Genomic DNA, 22667 nt, shown 5'->3' on the forward strand with positions numbered 1-22667 from the left:
TGAATTGTGCAGCATGTAACCAAAACCATTCAGAAACATGCAGATTTTACAGAAGTGATCATATACTCTTCAGCAGAAGCCACACATGCCTCATTCATTATGGCTGCATATTTGTGATATGACTGAAGTAGGTTTTGTAGAATTCTTTGTTACTTTATTTCTAAGGAAAGGTTTCTTTTTTGGGGGGGGGGGGGAAGGTCCAGGACATTAATTTCTGATTTTATTTGGATTTTGCCTTTATTTGTAAATATTTTAAAATAAGGCAAAGACTAAAAAACCGCATGATAGGATAAATGTCAGTGCTCTGGCTTGTGATTACAAACACACTTGTAAATTAAAATTGACCTGACAGTCAATTAACTTAGTTTAAACTGGTTTTAGATATAGCAGAGAATTACTTCCCCCAAGTTCATCTAAATCGTAGATATTTGTCTGGAAGTTTATGCAACCAATTAGACTCATCTCTGGAGGCTGTCTGGTCCAAGCCTCTGCTCAGACTATGGCCCATTTTAAAGTTCTATTGAACTTCTGTCAGATCAGGTTGCTCAATAAATCTGTAATCATTTGAGAAGATCTGTGAATGTGAAAGCATGATTCAAAGTACTGCATTGTTGTGGTCATGTATTTTCCAAATAAGGAAAATCTGGTAAACGTGTTGCAGTATAGTAAATGTACTGGATATTCAACTTAAACTTCATGTTCATTTATTTCCTTGATGCAAAGATGTAAAAAATACTGTGACAACTTAGGTTAAAACTCCTCATTGCTTTTCCTAACCCAGTTTTCAGTAATTGAACCTTTGCAGTTGTGTTTTCTGTTCCTTGGCCTGCTTCCAGGAATTTGTAGTCAAACAGCAAGAGCCAGATTGTTTGGTGGGGGGTGCTGGGGTTCTGGGAATAGGTCAGCTCTTATGCTCAATAAAACTCAATCTTTAAAAAGAAAATCTGTCAATTGGACTGCTTTCAAAAAGATAACACTAAGAAAGAAAATAATTTATTGAAATTATTTTTTTCTGCTTTTGTAACAACTCTGCTTCTTTCCATTTCTTAAATATGTGTATAAAATTTAAATACAACAAAATGTTGCAAAAGGAAAAAATACATAAAATAGGTCATTTTCCCCTTTTATGATTACTTGGATGTTTCAGTTTGTGGGTTCTTTAGCCTGTCATCAGCCTGCTGTTTAGCAGCAGACTAAAACAGATAATCCTAATAATTCTTTCTGGTTTCAAGGGTGGGATTTTTTTTTTTTTTTTTTTTTTTAATACCAACACCGTGGCTCCATACCCTATGCGAGTGAAGTTCCTGCTCCATCTGGCAGCAGCAACTGGCCTAGACCTATGTTTCAGTGCACTGCCTGAATTGCAGGCTCAGAGGGAGAGTGCTCTCTCAACCACTACTTTTTGATGAAACTTTTTTTTTTTTTTTTTTTTTTTTTTGATGCTTGTTCTGTTGAAGGAACACTTCTCAGGTATCTTCCTTCTATTTAAAGATAAAGATAAACTGCCATGGAGAAGATCCATAAGCCTGATACTCTCTGCTTGGTTCTTTAAGGGCCCATAGGGCCTATCATGTCCTGAAGTATATATATGCTTTTTCAAGTACAGTAAATGAAAGAAGGTCTTTCCTGCCAGCATGTACTTTGTACTGTGAGTCGACTTATGGTAGGGATTCCCATTGTGTGGGGCATAGGAGACTGCCAGCCTTCTGTAAGATACTCTTGGCTAGTGTTGGTTTCCTTTATGGTCTCCTGTTCAGAAGAAACGTGTTTAATCCCTCTCTGTCCTCTCTCTCTCTCTGTCTTTTCTCTCTTCTTCTTTGTTTCTTTCTTTGTTTTTATTAGGAAAGGGGAAGAATGGCAAAAGGAAACATCAGCCTCTACAGTTTGAGAAACATTTCTTTAGGGAGTCTTTCATTAACTCTTTTAAGATACGAGTTAATGATGTGGGGTACATCCATTTGGGGAGAAGAGAGGGAATTTTTTAGATTGCTAGAGCCCTTAGAGAGATGATTTTATGGCAAGAAGAGGCTACCCCATCACAAGCTTTTGAGGGGATGATGTGTTGTAATTACTGGCCTTCATCCCTTGCCACATCAAAGAAATCACAGTAGTAAATCAAAGTGCCGAAGAGCCTTTTCATGCATTGTTACATACGTTTCTGCTGCTGAATAGAAACCTGCTACATCAAAAGGATGTTTAACCTCTTCTGTATCACTGAATAACACACATGTGGAGTTTGAGATTACATTTATCATCTCATCCCAGACAAAGCTACATAACCTCCTTTGCCTTTATTATCAAATCTTTGCAGCTCAGAATATATTAATCTCAGTGTACAGTACAGTTCTAGACTTGATAGAAAAATCTTTCTTTAACGATATCTTGGTTTTCCTGGATGAAGGACATAGAATAGTTTTTATATATTAAAGTTCAATGTGGGTGTTTCTTCATCCATGTATAGATAAAATGAGGTACACAGAGCATGAAAAGCTTTCAAGAGCATGTTCCCTATGTTGTATAAATATATTGGCACCAATCACATGGCATTATTTAGGAGCTTGCTTGCTGAGCTGTAGATGAATGCTGCAGTGTATGATTCACACTTTAAAGTGGGAAGTAGCCACATTTTTTACTAAAATAAAGTCATTTGTATCTATCAATCTCCAGGATGGATAAGACTCTTCTCCTTTATGCTTTGAACCCCTTTCCACAGTTAAGGATTATCTATTGACTTCAGTCAGCCTCATCTTTTTGATGAGTCTCGGATCCAGTGTCCACCCTGACTTCACAGCAAAGCTTTGGTGATCTCTCACCTAAGAATGTTGAACACTGTAGTATCACAGATTACACATGCAGCCAGAATGCAAGAAGGTAAAGTCTGAGTATGCAAATACATTTTGAAAGTAGATTGTCAAGAACTGCAACAAAGATTACTCCTTTACAACATAGAGGGCTGTTTAAATGTTGTTTGACTAAGCTACATGTTCAAAAATGGGGAAGAAGCAGGAACATAAAATTCTACCACATACACAATAATAAGAAAAAAGACTCCTTTATCATCCTGCTTTGGTAGGTAAATAGAAGACTTTTGAGAAGTTTGGACTAGACTAGCTCATTGCTGTGTCTTTCCTACTAAAGAAAAAAAGTAGAATTTGTGACAGTATTATAGGATCTGAGGGGAAATAAAAGATGCGATCAGGTAGAAAGATTGGTTCTATCTTGATATCTTCAGTTGAGCTGCTCATAGCTTGACCCATGGACATTGCTAATAGCTTGATAAAGCCTCATCTTATCTAGAACTCTTGGAACCCATGTCATTTGAGATACATATCATTCAGTCTTGTCTATGAGGTGTTTCCCCTTCCCCCCCCCCCCCCAAAGAATCACAGATTAGCTGAGGTTGGAAAGGACCTCTGGAGATCAGCTAGTCAAGCTCTCCTGTTCAAGCAGGGTCACCTATAGCAGGCTGCCCAGGACCATGTCCAGTTTGGTTTTAGATACCTCCAAGGATGGAGACTCCACAACCTCCTTGGGCCACCTGTTCCAGTGTTTGACCTCCCTCACAGTAATAAAGCTTTTTCTTATGTTTGAAAGGGGTTTCTAGTATCTCAGTTTTTGTTCATTGCCTCTTGTCACTTCCCTTGGCACTACTGAGAAGAGTCCGGCTCTATCTCTTTACTCCCCGCTATCAAGTATTTGTACACATTGATAAGATACACCCCCTGAGCCTCCTTTTCTTCTTTCCCCATTACCTCTCTTGAACAGTCCCAACTTTCTCAGCTGCTCGTATGTCAGATGCTCCGATCCCTTATGTATGCCCATGTCTCTCTTGTATTGGGGAGCCCAGAACTGGACTCAGCACTCCAGATGTGGCCTCACCAGGACTCAGTAGAGGGGAAGGATCACTGCCAGAGATGCTCTTCACAATGCAACCCAGGAGGCTGTTGGCTGCTTTTGCCTCAATGGCACATTGCTGGCTCATGTTCAACCAGTTGTCCACAGGGCTCCTAGGTCCTCTTCTGCAAAGCTACCTTCTGGCCAGTCAGCCCCTAGTCTGTACTGATGCAAGGCAGGGTTATTCTTCTGCAGGTGCAGGACTTTCCATTTCCCTTTGCTGAATTTCATAAGGTTTCTGTCAGCCCATTTCTCCAGCCCATCAAGGTCCATCTAAATGGCAGCCCAGTCATCTGCAGTATCAACCACTCCTCCTTTTTTTGTATCGTCTGCAAACTTGCTGAGGGTCCACTCTGTCCCTTCATCCAGTTTAGCACTTCAGTAAAAGCTGGCTACAGGTAAAAAATTAAGTTCCACTTACCTGTTACTCTTAGTTTTTAAATAATTACAACACACTGTTGAAATTACTGAGAATTTCAGATACTTAGCAATTCTAAATATCAGGCCAAGCCTTAACTTTTAGACAGTTTCATTTTCCTTTCTCTCTTGTCCACAAATAAATAACAGTTTCACTTTTCCAAATCTGAATTTAGGAAGTAATAAATATATGATTATTTTCTTTTAATACTTTAGCAGTATGCAATATATCAGACTTTGGGGCAAATATCTTAGGTATCAAAGATGAAAATATTCTTTTTTTGTGAATAAATCAATGTACTACATATGCTGCAATTACATCTGGCATTAAACTTGGGGATCTCTGTGTTCTTTATAGCAGTTTTTCAATGTCCAGTAGAATATTTATTGGCAGCTTCATGTCTGAACAGGAAGTTGAGAGATCCTGGCTCCAGTTTGATAGTTCTGATCAAGAAATACTCGGTGTACTGGAGCTTGACTACAGATGTGTTGGGCATACAGTATCTGTGTTGACACACTATGAGTTTCCTGTCTATCATTAATGTTATTATTATTACTATTTTATAAGTATGGACTACACAATCATGTTGACCAGCCACTGCTGGTTAACATCTAGTAATGTATGGTGATTAAATATATATTGAAAAAAATTTTTTTAAGTGTTCCTCAGCTTTGTTATGTCAAGAAAAGTTCCCTCTGTGAATTATTGATGATAATTTGTTTTAAACTTAACCTGATCTACACTAAACTATTTCAAATAGTAAAAACTGAAAATCCCTCCTTGTTTTCCTGCGTCTTGTCTTGATGTATTGTAATTTTCAGCGATAGTTTAGTTAGATACTGGAATTTTTCTGAATGTACTTACCCCAAAGAGTTTAGTTACTAAAATTCCTTTCCCTAGGTTTGACTATTAAGCACTGGCTGTTTTGACTTCCACAGTTTGCTGTTTAGTTATCTGGATAATATATGTTTGATGTCTTGAAAAAGAGCAGAACAGCTCTTCAGGTTTCTATACATATCTATATTCTGGGTTCTTGAGACTTTTTTGAATAGTGACTGATACTAGTTTCTAACTGTTTGATTAGTCAATATTTGTATCTATTTCTTCTTTTGTATTGTAGACTATTTTTTTGAAATTTTGCTTATGTTTTTCTGAGTGTATATATATGGCAAAAGAAATAGCTGGAGTGTAAAATAATCCTTTGTATGAATATCTAACTTTTAAAATACAAATAATAGTAGAAACAATTACAAAAGTTTACTTTTTAAAATATTTGACTGGTTACTATAGCAGTGTTGGTTCTTGAAATAAATCTTTTGATGTTTGTAAATGTAATACATTGTGAAATATTTATTCTACTTCATTTTGTTCAGTTGCAAATCATTACATCTCTGTTCCTTGAGAGTAAAAGTAAATACTATTTTAAAGCTCAGTGCATCAAAGGAATTGTCAAATAATGTTTTATCTTGATGGATTTCACATTCCTTAAGTTCAGTGAAAACAAAATGTATTCCAAAAATTTTGTTATTATCGGTGTCATAGAGCTTTTTATGCATTATGAGTAGGTTTATTCGTAGTCCTGACATTAACACTCAAAGGTGATGAACATCCTTCATGGCCATGCCATTTACTAAGTTTAAAATTCTTGCTTTTCCTCAGTATAGATTTCATCTGAATTCAGATTTATGATTCTGAGACCTTCTAGTTTTGGATAATTTAAAAGATCTTGATAGTTAAACATAAGGTTCAAGCAGGCTATTTCATAATCAGTACCTATATAATGGTAGGTAAAACTGCAAAATACAATTTTGTGAGCTAGTACTTGAACCTACACATGACCTTTTGGCTAAAATACTTCATCATATGGCATTACCATGCGGTGTTAAAAGAACTAATAGATTAATTTTTTATGTTCTTTTCTTAGTGTGTCAGAGTTGTACTGGAACACTGTTGTGTAATTATGCAAGTCTGAAGTTTGTTGAAACTCAAGTCAGTTTTTTGAACAGCTCCAAATAAATGTTTCATTAATCTTTATAACCATCTGTAGTTAGGGTCCTCTCTGGCTATCAAAGCAGACTTATGTCTGTGTGTGTTAGCATTCACCAAACTAAATTTACGTCACAGGAGATTTGGTGCCAGTGCACAGTAAAAAGTCAGGAGATGCAGGAAAACACTAAATAGCTTCTAACAATATATTCTTAATCACTTACCATTCTTAACATTCTGAACAGGTTATTTTAGAGCTATAAATATAGAATTTGTTCAAGATGAAGTATAGTTTTGCTGGGATTTATGTGACTATTTTTAATAGCTCTCAAAAACAATCACATACAGGACAAAGTGAGGTATATAATTTGTAACTGACACCGCAGGGGATATGGCAAAATGTAATTACACATAGTAGAATTTGACCATTACTGTTGTCATTTTGACTAATGCAAGGGTTTCTAGGCTGTTGACAAACATACCAGCAATGCAGCACAAACTTGTCATTTGTATCTTATCTGTTTATTTCTGTGGGTGGTATGTAGGCTGATAAAATCTGGCAGCTCTTAGCCTGAGGAATAAATTGGGGGCTGGATCAAGGGAGAAGGATCTTTGTTTTAAACTTGTCAAAAAAATGACACCTGTGCAAAAGAAAACCAGTGATAATTTTGCAGAGGATTTTGGTTTCTCATTATAGGTGTGGAAGACTATCAGGTACCACATCAGTCATACCAATTTCTGCAGCACCCATGTGATAGTTTGTTTTGTCTCTCTTGTTTATCTTTGGATATTTGCATCTGATGAGGGTCCAGCTCAGGTTAGTGTAGCTACCGACATAAAATGAAAAGCTGAGACTCAGATGACCCTCCCCAAAAGAGGCTTATTGCAGTGTTGCAACAGTATTTGACAAAAAAAGAATGACTTTACTAAAATAGTAAGCCTTTTAGACAAGACAAATTATTTCAGTAATTTTAATAATACTTTCAATCATGTTTCTGTGAATTGAATTTTATAAATAATGGTGCTAACTGTAATAAGAATGTTGTGTTTTGGTATTCACTTTAGACACCTCTAATATTTAGAATATATCTACTTTATTGCATGCTATTGAGACATTATGCCAAAATTGACATAATGTTTTATAATCTGAATTCTGACATCTTGATTTAACAAGATAAAACTTAATTTACTAACAAATTCTCAGATGCAATGATGTATTGTCAGTCTAAGGGTTGAATGTGCTTTCACATAATTATTGTCTGTGTAGCAAAGAAAACCGTGTTAAATAGTAAGTCAGTGTTCATTAAGAAACTGTAGTTCACTATCTGCTAAATATGAATATATAAAGACATATATAGATACAAATGCATCTACAATAAATACTTTGGTGAATTTACAGTATAAATAATAACATAAGGACTAAAGCCCTAGGTTATTACAGATTGAACTCTATGCAACAACATTTGCATGTTCTTTGGTGATAGGTGTCTAACTCAGTGGCCTGAAGACTTCTAAGAACATCTTACAGATTGTTAAAATTGTTGGAATATTCTGTGGTATCAGCATATATTCTCACCTTCTCTCTGCCAGAATTGAAATGTCACTAGCTGTGTATCTATTTAGGAATGAAAATTCTTTTTGACTTTAAGAAGTTACGAGTGACAACGGTGAGTAATTACCATTTGCAATAAACTTGTGAGACTTAAGTGATGCCTTCCAGTACTTTCTGATAACAAACCTAAGTCAACATATCTGCAATATGATTGTAAAAAGCCTATCTGGTTGTGAAAAAGAGTAGATTACTGTAACATGAGTTGGAGGGAAACTTTAAAACATCAAGCTAGTTCACACAGCGGTTGTGACATACAAGCATTCAAGCTCATGGTCTTTTGTAGGCAGCAAAATCTTGAAAATCTTCATCTGTTGTTCATTCCAGAAGCTTTTCATGTCTGTTTTTAAAGGTTTACAAGGAAAGAGGATGATGTTAACTTGGGGGAAAACTGCAGTGTACTTCTCTAGCGGAAGGTAGGAATAGGGAGGCTTCTTGATCAGCAGATATGTCAGGCTGCAGAGTGCAATAGGTACTATGTGTATTTTTGTCCATGGCTCACCTGAACAATCGAGAAAACAGCTAACAGAGATGAGACATTTTGAAATCCCTTGTTCTAAGTGTAAAAAAGTATATGAAAATCCATGTCTCTAAGCTGTCTTTGTTCTGGAAACCTGGCCAGAACTTTGATTCCTCCCCTTGCTTCTCTCTTTCCTCTCTGAATAAAATCATAGCATGATTTTGGCCTGAAGGTTTCGTGGGACTGCCTCCGTGTTGCTGGTAGTGTAGGTACTGTACAAAAATAGTACATTTTGTTTCTTGCCTGCTTAAATGAAAGTTCACACGGTTGTTTGCTGAAGAGTGTCACTTCAAAGAGTGTCTGAACAGAAGAATGGCAAATAAATTGAATATGAGCTCATTATTTACTGAAATCCTGGCAGAGGATTTTATCACTCTCTGGCCAATTCTGATCACATCTACGTGAAGGCTGATGGTAGAGTAATTTACTGCTGTAAATTTAAAGTGTGTATTAGGATATGACCCCCCCTTCAATAATCTGAAGCTACTCTAAGAACAATGCTTATGAATGAATTTTAGTTGTATCTAATTTCATGAATATTTGCCCCCATATGCATTAACTTGTGCTCTTGAAAAGGTTGGTACAGGTATTTTTGCTTGTTTTCATTTAATATCTCCACATAAAAGAAAATAGAGAGTTTGGTGTATCTAGGGTTTTGTTACTTATTTTTGAATGAACATATTCTGCTGGTTGCCTCCTTGCATCCTCTTTGTTTCTTTAAAATCTGTATACTGTGAAAACAGCAATTTTAAAATTTTCAGTTAGAAAACTAACCAAAATTTTTGTTCTTTCTTTGCAAGCTTTTTGGTGAATTATTGCAAATACAATTCTTTCCTAGCAATGAAAAGGGTAGAGTAACCTGCACTCTGAAGTATCTGTAAAGCTTTCTGAGTTTGACTGGCATTGCATGTAATTCTTAGAGCCACTTTGTTTTCTTGCAAGAAATATACTTGTTCTTGTTGCCTTACAGCTTCTTTTAGCACCAAGTGAAGCTGCAGATTTTCTCCACAAACTCAAATTTCAGCTGTTGGTCTGGAGCTACTTAGATATAAACTTTATTTATAATTAATTAAAGTGCCAAGGCTGCCCAGTATTGGGCATCTCATGTGACGCTTGTCCCTTCTAGCTTCTCTTATCACTTTTACTCAAAGTGTAGTTTGTTTCTCATCTGCCTTTCTAATTGCAAGACAGACATTTGAAAGGATTTCCATGTAGCAGTTCTTGGCTGGGGCTGGGGAGACATAGAGGGAGGCACAGTTTCTCCCTACCCTATTATATCTTGCTGATATTATAGGTAGCAAGGAGCAAAATGTGGGACAATTATTACAGTGGGAAGAAGGAAAAGAAGCGAAACAAGCATTTTTCCAGCTGTCCAGTAATTCATATATTTTGCCTATCTACCTTTCTGAGATCACCCCAGTGTTTCCTTGAAATAGGTTCAATGTCAGATGTATGAAAGGGATGGGAGACTTCCCTCTGTATTGCTTTCAAAACAAGTCTTCGTGGAAGTAAACAGGAAAAACACACAGAAGATTTTCTCTTGCTTGTGACAAGTATCACATATAGCTACACCTAATGGACCAGTTTAAGTCTTTGATACATGCCAGCAGTATTTGGAGTTTAAACTGCATATTTATGAGTGATCTTTATCTTGTTTGAATAACTTAAGTAAGTTTATATATATTTGAAACAAAGAATTACTATAACTCTTTTTAAGAGGAACACAAATCACTGTTTTTTCAGCCATCAAGTTGGATGGTTTAACCAATCAGGTATATATTACATGGAATTCAATTAAATGTGACATTTTAAACTGCAAATCAGACAAAGTGCTATATTAGAACTGTACAAACTGATATGATGTTATTTGAATATAGATGTATTAGAATGTCTTCAGAAACCCTTTATGCTGAGTATCTTACTCAAGGAGTTATGATCTGGAAAGTTGAGATAAATATATGTTAAGTATGTTTTCAGAAATGTTAGGTATTTTACAAAAACGGGAATATTTGCTTTTGTGTCAGAACATTTGTTCTAACTGGTGTGCATTACAAAACTTTACATGATTCCATCATCATGTTTCTGCATTTCCTCTTCCAAGCAAATGTCACAAAACTTCGTGCAGCTTATCACTGTGAAGCTCTTCCCCTTCTACCTGCACACACAAGAGAACCTCACAGGAGGTGGTAGTAGGTGTCCATACCAGAAGGAAGCATCAGAAAATTAAAATTCACCAAATGCTGTAGGTATGGCTTGGTTAGGTAATTTACTTATCAACTTAGCACTACTTTCTGTAGTTAAGACTTACCAGTCTATTTCTAATCGCATCCCTTAACCTGAGATTCATAAATAAAATAACCTAAAGGAAGGCAAAGAATGTTTATTTTCTTATCTTCCCTCTCCCTTGGCATATACTGATGTCCAACATTGTGTGATTTGTAGGCAATGGCATTTGGGAGAGTTTTATTTTCAAGCATTATATCTGACTAAAGTTATCATGTAAGGGTTTAAAATATCTTTCTAAAAAGAAATCTAGCAGTAAATACTCTGTAGCAACGATATAAGGCAACAGATCCCATGAGATTGCCATCCCATGACATCTCCCGTAGGGAATTTGTTAATTCTGTCACAGGTGTTTCTTAATGTCGTAGAGGGAGTTTCTGGGACAGAGGAGCTGTTTTGTTTTTTTTGTGGTTGCCTCTGAAGATCTGCTTTTAGTATCCCCATTAAATTAGTAGTTTAACAGTAAAGTCTACATGCTGACTAACTACTCATACTGTCTATATGGCTTATAGATACATATAATAAGTTGTTTTGTATAGTTTACAATACCTAATATTGAGGTAGTCCTTTCTCAGATGGTAAAACCTGAAATTTATCTGATAAATATATCTTTGAATTATAAGTGCCCTTTTGTATTCATATGAAACACATATAAAAACAATGTCCTTTAAAGTTATGTTTACTCTTTATTCTGAGCTTGGTTCATCCGTACAGAGGGCTAATATAATGCTGTGAACAAAACTTAAATCTTATTCGATACGCTATATAGATCTTAGTGAGCTTGCCAAATTACTAAGATACTTTTAATGGGCATGAACTTCACCCTGTATTTCCACAGAGAAATACATGCAAATTCATGAGATTTTATGCAAAGTGTGCTATTTCAATCCTTAATCTGTTGTACTTGCTAGCAATTACTTGTAATAGTTCTTAGAGAAAATGTAGATTTATTCTGTAGAGATAAAATCAGTTTTATAAAATTTACAGAGTTCTTTTGCTTTTTTGTGATTTATAGATCAGATCTAACTTTAAAAGCACTGTGGATTTGATTGGATTTAGAAAGGTTAGATGAAATTACACATCGCCCATTGTTTCCCTAGGGAAGTTGGTTGCAGGTTTACCTGCAGAATGCTGCTGAGTCAAGTGTAAAAGAACAGGTTCTCAGTACCTCAGTACCTGTGATAAAAATGGTGTATGACAAATAAGGCAATTTGCTTAAGAGATTAGAAATGAGTTCCTTTTTTTCACTTTAATGAATTACAGCTTCTTAAGATACTGATTTTTTTTTCTCTGTCTGCTGAATGAAAAATTGAAAACTGAGGACATCTTGTAGTGCAGACCTGTAGTAACATATCCAGTTAGATAAGAGCAAAATATTTTATATGCAAAAGCTTTTCAATCTGTGCAACTTCAGGAGTTCATGCAGGTTTTGGGTGATAATAGCTTGTCAGTATCTGTTATCCTAATACTCCTAAGTGATTGAGCAGCTGTGTGTTTTGTGTGCAGTTTTACCAAGTGTTAATTGCTTTACTGAGATCAAATAGTAGTGTTTTATTGAAACACCAGTCTGTTCCCAAACTCTGCCTCTAAGAGTGCAAAGTATATTTATGTGAATGAACCTTAGTTATAGCCTGACTGAGCAAGATTACAACTGGTTCTGAGAATTCTTTACTAGCAAATTTATGTTTAGTGTGTGCCGTCTGTTTATTACTCTTCCAACATACACATTCTGCCTGAGAAAGCATTTAGCAAAAAAAATAAGAGAATATTGTATGACATATATTTCCAGCCTGGCCAGTGCAGATTTTGCTGAATTTTCAGCTGTACCTAAAGCATACTAACTTATTCTGATAGTGGTTTTGTTTACCTTATTTGGAGAGAGAATATAATTTTGAGTCTAAGATTGTTGCTACTAGTTTTGCCCAAATTGGTATTTTAAGTGGAGAGTCAGTAAATGTCATTCAGTGTTTCCACTGATTTCCCAAACTGTAAGTCCAATCACTTTTCTAAAAATATTTGGAAAGACTTGGAATCTTTCACGGACAGTTACTTTTCAAAGACCTACCCACTGTAATGACAACCCTGATATGTATGCTCAGTTTTAGTTAATGGGTTAAAAATAGCTTTGGGAGGAAGGAACTAAAATAAAATGCAAAGAGCAGTTTGGTTGACTATCTTCCTGGACTTGATCACATTGTGTTTGTTTTTCTATGAGAAGTTACAGGAGCATTTTCAAATTAACCATAAGGTGCGCTCTTGTAAAAGATTGAAAAACTGCTGATACCTCCCTACCATCCTTTCCTTGTCACCTGTTGAATGCCAATCTTTTGTCTCTTCAGATAAGATATTTTTATTTAAATTAAATTTAGATAAAAATTAGCAGAATAACATGCAGGTGAATCTGAAGCTAATTTGAGTTTAATTTTTAAATCTGAAAAATAAGATATATGAATATTTGGTATTTTCTCCTAAAGACAAATGTTTGTTAAGGTATAATATTCAGTCTCGCTATTATTATGTATTATGTAAAGATGACTTAGTCTTTTGCTGGTCTTTGCTTTCTGTATTGCTGATCCTGCTTGAAAGACTAAAACCAAGTAATGTTTCTTCACTGATGTGCCAATGAAGCTAGGTCTCAGTACATTGAGCTTTATGCTATTAATAGAAACAGATAATGCTAAGGTTTATTTATACAGGCATACCTCGGAGATATTGCGGGTTCGGTTCCAGACCACTGCTGTAAAGCGAATATCGCAATAAAGCAAGTCACACACATTTTTTGGTTTCCCAGTGCATGTAAAAGTTATCTTTACACTGTACTGTAGTCTATTAAGTATGCAATAACATTATGTCTAAAAAAACCAATGTACAAAATGTGACACAGAGACACAAAGTGAGCACATGCTGTTGGACAAATGGCGCTGATAGACTTGCTCAATGCAGGGTTTCCACAAACCTTAAATTTTTTTAAAAAAAAAAAAAAAAAAAGGCTATATAGTGCTGTTTTCCTAAAAGCATCTTTTACTGCTTGGTAGAAGTGAGTTCCTTTGTGATCTTACTGAATAATGCATGATATTTCTTTTTGTATTGCAGTTTTACCTCACTGAATAATATAGCCTCACGCTTCCTTCTACAATTTACACTTGGACTGTGAATGTTTTGGGGCTTTGAAGTTCTTATGTCAACTTCTTGAATTAGATTAATAAAGTAAATTAGTTTACTATTCTTTGTTAACATGTTGAAAAATTAAAAAAAAATCTGCGTTAGCAGATAGCTAAAATTGTTACAGTTATGTTATTGTCCCTTGTGGTGATTTTAACAATTTAAAGTAAAAGTAGATCTGATTGAGCTAGCAGAAGGGTTTGTCTTGATCTGATATCCCTGTTTAAAGTAAATTTTATGGAACTTTTCATTAGGCATACAAATTTTGGACTGTGACATTAAGTTGGTTTACTTAGTTTTACTACAGTACTCTAGGGGCATCCAGCCTTTAAAAGGTAGGCAGTAATGTAGGAGAATACTGTGTAAAGAGCTCTGCCCTTTATTCTTACAAGGTTGATAAATAATTTCACAAAGGACTGTTTTAACTCTCATGATAAAGGTCACTTTATACTGTGAAATTAAAAAAATGCTTATATGAACTAATAATGTCCTCACCAAGTTGCTTAGATTAGTTCACAATAAATATAGGAAATATATTGTCAGGTTGGGCCTGTGTATAGGGAAGGAGAAGCTGAGTGGTTTATTCCAGATGTTCAAAGATTTATGTACTGAATTCCCATTCGCCTGTATGTGCATCCCCTATGCAATCATCTCTGAACTCAGGCACTTGACTGTGTTAGGAATAATCTTCATGTTGCTTATATGTCTGAAATACCCTTCTTAACAGAAAAACTAATAAGTATATTGTACAATCTAATCTACTATTCAGGAATATCTCACACTCTCTTCCATTTCCAGAATTGTTTGGCACAAGCATCAGTAAATCATTTGCATGCATTATACATTCAGGTATATTGGAAAGGTAAAATGTGTTCTGTGCCAGTAGAATGATAAAGGATACCAGTTTTTGTTCTTGCCCTAGAAGGATGGTAGAATATAGAAACTTTGTCACTACAGTTTCCTTCCTTCCAAAATACTTAAACTTGCTGCAAGTCAACTCTACATAGTCTTCAGAAGTGATTTTCAGAAGTGGCCTAAACAGTTAGAACGGCAGCCTGCTTTCGAACTGTAACAAGTCAAATTAGAGCTACAGAAGGAGTTGTCTACCTGGAAAATTAAACTACTTTTTAAACTTACCTGCATTCTGCTTTCAGGCCCACACTGCAGGGATCTGGTATCTGAGAAATGTTGTACGTGCACTCCCACTGAAGTCAATAAGAGTTATGGAGTTTAACGTAACTGTGACTAGGCCATTGGTTTGTCTTAAGAAGGTCTATCATTTTTACTTCCTTTATAGGTAACTTGTCTTCGCATCATGTTTCTTGAGGGTCTCTTCTTCAGGGGTCTTGGATTAGAATGGTTAAAAATACAAGCTTTTTTAACTTGTATTCTTCACTTTATTTTTAGTTTTGTATTTTTGGTCTTTGGTAGCTTCTGAGCCTTTGGAAGCTACCTTTTGGTAGCTTCTAACCTTTGTTTCTCTGTAATGTGCAAGAATTAATAATAATTTAAGTTTCTTTGTAACTAGTTTTAGCACATGTGTAGGATGGCAAAGGTTGCTTTTGTTTAAGCTTCTTATTGCACTCTACATTTCACTTCATGACTATTCAGCTATTCTGTGGTTAATAATCCGAGTACAATAGGTATTTTTGAAGTTTCATTTTTTTTCTAAAGAAAACCATTCAAATCACAGAGATAACTGTTTTATAAGCATAACTACTCCAGGTGTTCAGGGTATTATGAGACTTTGTTAACATAATTTATGTTGGAAGTTTCTTCTTGGCGTATGTGTTGCACTTAAGACAGTGGAATAATCATGTAGTGAACCATTGAAGGCAATACTAAGGTGTTTTTTTTTTTTTTTTATGTTAAACTTACTGGCTGTATCTGTACTAGCAAAGTAAATGTGCTCACAACTATTGGCAGTGAGACCAACTAGAAAAGAAGAGACAGTGTCCATATGATTAAACTCTTGCTGTCAAGAGCTGTACAGCTACATCCAGCTGCTGTGGGGAGCGATGCTTTGGCTATGCAAACTACCAAACTGCTCCTAGTAATTGTTTGGTATTAGTTTGCTAGAAAGCATTCTGACAGTTCACCCATATAACACCAATGCCCAGGAGCACTCTCAGGAAGCATTTAATATAGTAAATAGATGTTGCCATTGAAGATGAAGAAAAGAAGCTTTCCTCTAATATGCTTAATGGAAATATATGTAAATGCAACATTACAGTATAAAGCAATGTTTTTCTGTTTAAATTGATTACACATTTAAATATTTAATTTACTTATAAAACTCCAAACCTGACCTAATGATGACATTAAAATAGTGAGTTAATGTCTGAGTTTTCCAATGTATGGGACAAGATATTAGAAATGTATACTGTACTTGAGCAATAGTTTTCATATTATAGATGAGAATTAGTAAAACTGTCTACTAAGGGATGAGCATTTTCCAAGTACCTAAAAAAAAAAATATACCATCACAATTCTAAAGAAACACATTAATCATTTTGTTTATATGCAAACGCTCTTCTGCAGTGAATTCTACAGTTTTACAGTGAATTGAAAGCATACAAGTGCTGATTTTAGATGAGCTGTAGATGTAGGGGGGTTTTGAGATGCGAATATATGAACATTTCAGTTTGGCTCATCTATTTTTTTCTAGTTGCAGATGCAGCTTTAATTAAAGAGCAAAAGATTTGAGCTGACAAGCTGAGATCTTTTACTGGCAATCTGTGATCCCTTAAATTTGCTTGGTGTCTGGAAAAATCATTATTACTAGTATTTCAGAGAACACAGGGTTTCTCTTTTGCAGCAAAGTGTTTTGTTTCTAGTAAAAAATCGAGTTATGCCTGGCCAGTCTTAAAAATGAGATTGTACTTGTCACATATAAAATACATTTTTTAAATTAACACTGATTTTTGTCAGTGGTGAAATGCGTAGTGACCACCTAAATGCTTAATAAAAATCTAATATGACTGAAAAAATCTTAAACCATTCTTTTTTCAAATAATACTTTTTATGGATGCTCCTTTATTGCTTTAAGGGAAAGTGCTATTCAGTGCAGTTAAGGCAGAGTTTTGACAGTTGACTTATATTTGTGTCTTTTAGTGTTCTTGAGGAGATTATAAATAGGCATGTAGGGGTAATACATTGATGGCTGTGTATGCATTGATGTTCGGAGACATGACTAGATAATTCAGACTGTGACTCATCTTCATGCAGAAATACTGAGTGAACTGAGATGACACCTTTTTTTTCCCTGTAGTGTGCTGGAGAAGAGAATTGGGTGGACAGTCGGACTATTTATGTTGGACACCGTGAACCACCTTCAGGCACTGAAGCATACATTCCACAGAGATACCCAGATAACCGAATAGTCTCATCAAAGGTAGTAGTATTTTCCTTCATTCATTTACATAAATCAGCTTAAGTTATGCTTTCTGTTCATTAATTTCCTCCAAGAATTTTTGCTTCGTATATATTTTTCCTTTTTCGTGACAACTACTGGTAAAGGTAAAATGACGATACCTCAAATTTCTTCTACCAAAACTAATTGCCAAATTGCCTCTAGCATGAACAGGAATAAAATGACTCATCTCATGTTTAAAATAGCACATAGTGAACTGTTAGAATGATGCTGTGCTTTTCCACACAGAGGTATGACATTAAATTTAATTTGGGGTGATTGTGGAGTAAAGAAAATCTTCCAAAGACCATGTCCTTTGTAATCTAGGGCAATACCTCAAAGTACTAGAAGTAATAAGATCAATACAAATGGTCCACAGACTAAGCTATCTCCATGATAACAGTGCAGTTCCCTCTAAAAGCTCATATTGACAAAAACCCATAGAAATAATAGAATATTGTTATCCATCTAGAAGTGGATCATTCTTAACTCTTGGTATTTGTGATATATTTGTGCCCTTTGGAAACCTCCCAGTTGTCCGTCACTTTAGCTTGTGTATCCTTCCTTATACCTTCCATGAGGAAAATTCCATGAGGTATTAGGCTGTTGGTACCTCTTTAGACTGACAGAGTTGCTTTAGCAAAGGTCCGTCCTCCACTGGCATGGAAAACTTAATCTGAATGTTGAACGCTTGTGGCTTAGTATAGGGCTAACACCCTAAGAATTCACATTTTTAATGTGCTTAGGTTTTAAACTTCATGAACGCACACCTTCAAACCAACTAGGAAATAATCAATTCAATAAAATAACTATCCTACTGAGAAAATTTCTTTTCGGAGAGTGGCTCAGATGCACAGACCTATTTAAGAAACTTAGTTCCATTGTAATCTTAAGGAGACGAACATCTATATTTCTTTATATCTTATATGTTTAATATATGCCCGAACAGTAGTAAAACCGCCACTTTTCTCAAATTCTCTTTCATTTCTTATGTGGAATTCGAAGAAAATATATTTTACTACCTTCCTTCCATACTTCATTCAAAGACAATACAAAAGCAAACAGCCTGGTACCTTGGCGTCTTTAATTAGATAGACTATTCAAAAGACAATGCAGTAAATAGTCCAAGTAGAATAAGATCAAATTAGCACAAGTGGAAATCCTGTGCTTTACACAAATAGTTTATATTGCCTTTTGGATTATTGAAGAGCAAACACATTTTATGCAAATCTTTGTACTCCCATGACACTTTTTTTATTTGTTCATCTCATACATCTCATCTGGGAAATACATAAATAAAGCCACTGAAGTAAGTTACTGTTGACATTTTTTCAAATTAAAATGTCCTTTACATTATCTCTTTTATTTCTATATCATTTTGTAGCAACTGAATTCTCGGGGTTCTTTACTCTCACCCTTCCAGTATGTCTTTACTGGCCTTTTGAGGACTTCAATCTTGACAAAATTTAATTTTGCAAATATTAGATCATTTTGGAGGACTAAAAATGATTTTCTTCAAACTTCTATAGGTCTTTTTTTTTTTCTTTATGTGATCTTCAATAGGTAAAAGGAAAAAAATGGAATGACTTTTCTGCTCCAAAGAAGTTGGTTTTCTGTGTTACCAAGAATGCTCAGTAAGGGGAAATGCAGATTATGTAGCTCCATTTTATTTATGTTGAAATGTTACAAAATTGTATTCATATCAGGAATAATGTTGTTTAATTGAAAACCTGATCCCATTTGATGAAAAGCTCCATAACAAGTGTGCAATGAAGAAATAGAATTCATAGGATTACAGTCACTAGTGTCAGGCATAGAATCTGTAGAGCTAGCTGGGAGAGTCTATTTTCTGAGTTTTTTAAGAAAATGAATGATTTTTCTAAAGGTTTGTTTGTTTGTTTATTGGAAAACATTATTTCATATTTAGATGCCTCAAACATAGGTTCTTTTTAGATACTTTTTTTTATTTAACATTTCTATTTCAGTCATTTAAAGTAAATTAATGACAAAGTGAGAAAGGAAGGATTTCTGTATTCCTCCATATACATTAAATGAAATTAATGGCTAAAAAAGTCAATGTGATTATGGAAAAAATCACCTAAAATCCTCATATTCATAAAATGAAAACCATAAAACATTAAAAAAATTTGTTCTTCTACCTGCTTCATGTGCCCTTAGCTTGTTCCGTGAACTCAGCCCTGCAAGATGTTGACATCTTTTTGTGATGCTGAAATTAGTGTAAGTTACAAGTTGTTATGCTTTGCAGAATGAGCTTCTAAGTATGGCTTAAAGCTGCTTTGAGCAGAAGATCCTTGACTGCATTTAGTAAACATGTAGGATTTCAATTAATTCAAAGAAGAGACTTCACTGTATTTTTATTTAGCTGTAAAGCATGTTCAGTGAAATGTTTTAAATACTAAACTCTTTAGTTGTCAACTATAAGTGGTTTTCCATGAACAAAATTTATTAGAGGCAGTAATTTTCTATCTTAAATATTTCTCAAATTTGCCATTTATTCATTAAACTCATTACACTTTTAAAAATTTCTAAGTCTTACTGTGAAAGTAAATACAGCAGTTTTATTTCAGGAGGGAACAGAGTTCACATAAATGCATTATAATATTGTACAATTTGTTAGACTGCTGAAAGTTCAGTTTTAAAGACAGTCTTTATATGAAAACTTTCCATTCTACCTTGTCTGTACTGTTCCTTTCAAGTAAACTCTATTATTCACATACTCCCCAAATAGCCTGTGCAAAGCACCACACTGACTTGGCTTATATTGCTTCTAGTTCTGTAAGCTAGCGAGCTCTTAACCTTTCACTGTCCTTACCTGTTCCCTTATGTAACCTTTAGGGGGGCACCTACCACAGCTTAGGAAACACAGCCTTAAACTTACTGAAAATGATTAAATATACAAAATTAAAATGGGAAATCCATAACTGTTAAAGTAAAATACACACAAGCACACTCTGTAATGTTATCTCAACCATGAAGGATATTTCCTTACTCTTTCATTGGTAAGATGGACAATAACTTTCAGCTATGGTTTTATAGGTCTTTAATGCTCATACAAGAAGGAAGATAATTGCTCTTCAAGGCTGAGGGAATCCAAACTTCTAAGTACAGATTTTACCAACTTAAGACAAACTAAACTTCTGAAAAGTGATGTTTAAGACCATGAAGAAACCTCATCAATTAGACTATCTGTATGCTACTATACTGACAAATGTCCTGTCATAAAACACTGAAAAAATATGGCAGCTTGAAATAGCTAGGAAAATCTAAGGTTCATCTCATTATTCTTTCTAAATGTAAACTTTACTTGGCTTCACCAAAGGGTTCCTGGTGTCAGCAAGATAATAATTTGATTCCAGTACAGAAGGATATTTTTTGTATATTGTGATGTTACTGTACAACATGGCTAATGTTCTGGCTGCTTAATGAAATGTTCCTCATGGTGAAAAATGATTTCTAGACAGACCTTGACCAAACAAAAATGTCCTTTTGATTTGGTGTGTTAATTCAATTATATTTTTGAGAATGTACTACAAAAAGGCTGTGTTGAAATGAGAGAAGGCATAAATTAATGTCGTGTGGATTGTGCATAGAGTTGGCTTATGTTCTAAAAGTATTCACCTTTGTAAGGGGGATCTTTATGTTGATATAATTTTTAGCTAGTTCAGCTGCATGGGCCTTTAAGGTAGCTGTTGTATGCCTTTGGATTTATCATTTGACAGTAATGCAGCATGGCAAAATATCAACTGGTAGAAAATCCTAATGTTTCAAAGGAAAAAAATGCAAGTAAATTGATTTGGGGGTTGTTGCTTTTTTTTTTTCCTTTTAAAAGTAAATCAAATTTTGAAATAATTTACTGATTCTATTAACTACAGAGTAAAAAGGAAAATAAGTTAAAACTATACAGCAGTAGCAGTTAACAGAATTTGGTCGGAAACAACATTTTTTTCCCCTCTTCTGAATCAGGATAACATAAAAAGTTTTGTTTTTTTTCCTTAAACTTGACCAATTACAAAATAACTAATTAATATGAAACTTGCTTAAGATCCAAGTTTCATATTTTTGTTGTGCCCAGAGTACCCCAACCAGTAAGGTAAAGAGAATATCTTTACATATATAGTAGTATGTCAGTGTGCCTGTCTAGCTACCATGGTAATGATGTAAGAACTGCCAAAGGTCCAGCTAGCACAGTATGTTTTCCCCAGCAGTAGATGCCTGGGGAAGAATGCAAGAACAAGCAAGCATGGAGTGATAGTTCCACTGAACACTCTGTCAGTATTTGCTGATCTATGATTTAGGTATTTGTGAGCCAAAAGTGATGATTTTGTATTTAATATTTATTTATTTGAATTTCTCATCTGTGAATTTCTTCAATACTTCTGGAACCCAAGCGAACTTTCAGATTCCGTAGTTTCTTGCCGCAAACATTTCTACAGTTAAACAGTACATTAACTATGGCCCCTTCATTTTGAAACTGCTACTTGCTAATTTCATTTGATTCTCCAAGTCCTTGAATCTAAAAACAACCATCATCCCCTGTTTATCTTCTCAGTTCTGTTTATGATCTTCTACCATATTCTCTTCCAGGCTGAATAATCTGTCTATTCAATTATTCTTTGTGCAGAAGCTAGTTCATGCCTTTGCTCAGATTTCTCTGTACCTTTTCCCAAGTCAGCTATAGAGTTTTAGGATAGAGAAGTACACACAGCATTCAAGGGTATAGGCTAACTGTGGATTTATACAGTGGCATAATGATGTTTTCAGCTCTTTATTCATTTGTTAATAATTTGTAACATTCCAGATCAATGCAATTGTCAGAAGAAGGAAGTGATGTATTTATAGAACTGCTATGCTTGAAGGATCTCATTCATGTGTAGACACAGTAGGGATTTGCATTTCCTAGCTGAGTCAGTGAACTAAAGGCTAATTTGATGTGTACATCTGTCTTTTTTTTTTTTTTTTTGAACAAGAGATGGGAGTCTATAGAAATGAGATCTTTCTGAGGGAACAATATGGAGCTCTGTGAGGACTTGTCTGATTAGAGTTGCTTACTGCTTTTAGCAGAGAACATAAAAAATGACCCGCCAGAAAGAATCAAAAATTTCAGAGATGCCAGGATGGGAATGATCTGTTGAGTGAGGGGTCAGAGACTACTGAGTGTGTCAATAAAAGCTGACAAACTGAGAAACACAGGAGACACTCTGCAGGAAGACTGACTCTTTTTCCCTATCAACCACAGAAAATGCTGGCTTAGAGAAACTTAAAAGATATCAGGTTTGCAAGCCATGTAAATAGGCCTTTTATTCTTGTTTTCAGCCTGTGAGTAATCAGTATACAGTATTTTGCCTTGATAACATTGATCCTG

General features: G+C 35.0%; 1 protein-coding gene across 4 annotated transcripts in view; it reads left to right on the forward strand.

The window, feature by feature from the left end:
• The window catches only part of ATP11A (ATPase phospholipid transporting 11A), a 139025-nt gene that overhangs the window by 49659 nt on the left and 66699 nt on the right, over nucleotides 1-22667 (forward strand). For all 4 annotated transcript variants that reach the window (XM_026055417.1, XM_026055409.1, XM_026055427.1 and 1 more), the window contains one exon: nucleotides 17144-17266. In XM_026055417.1, the coding sequence (XP_025911202.1) occupies nucleotides 17144-17266 (123 nt within the window). The remainder of the gene's footprint in view (nucleotides 1-17143; nucleotides 17267-22667) is intronic.

Source organism: Apteryx rowi, unplaced genomic scaffold (assembly GCF_003343035.1).
Source record: "Apteryx rowi isolate R43461 unplaced genomic scaffold, aptRow1 scaffold_123, whole genome shotgun sequence".
NCBI classification, from domain to species: Eukaryota; Metazoa; Chordata; class Aves; order Apterygiformes; family Apterygidae; genus Apteryx; species Apteryx rowi.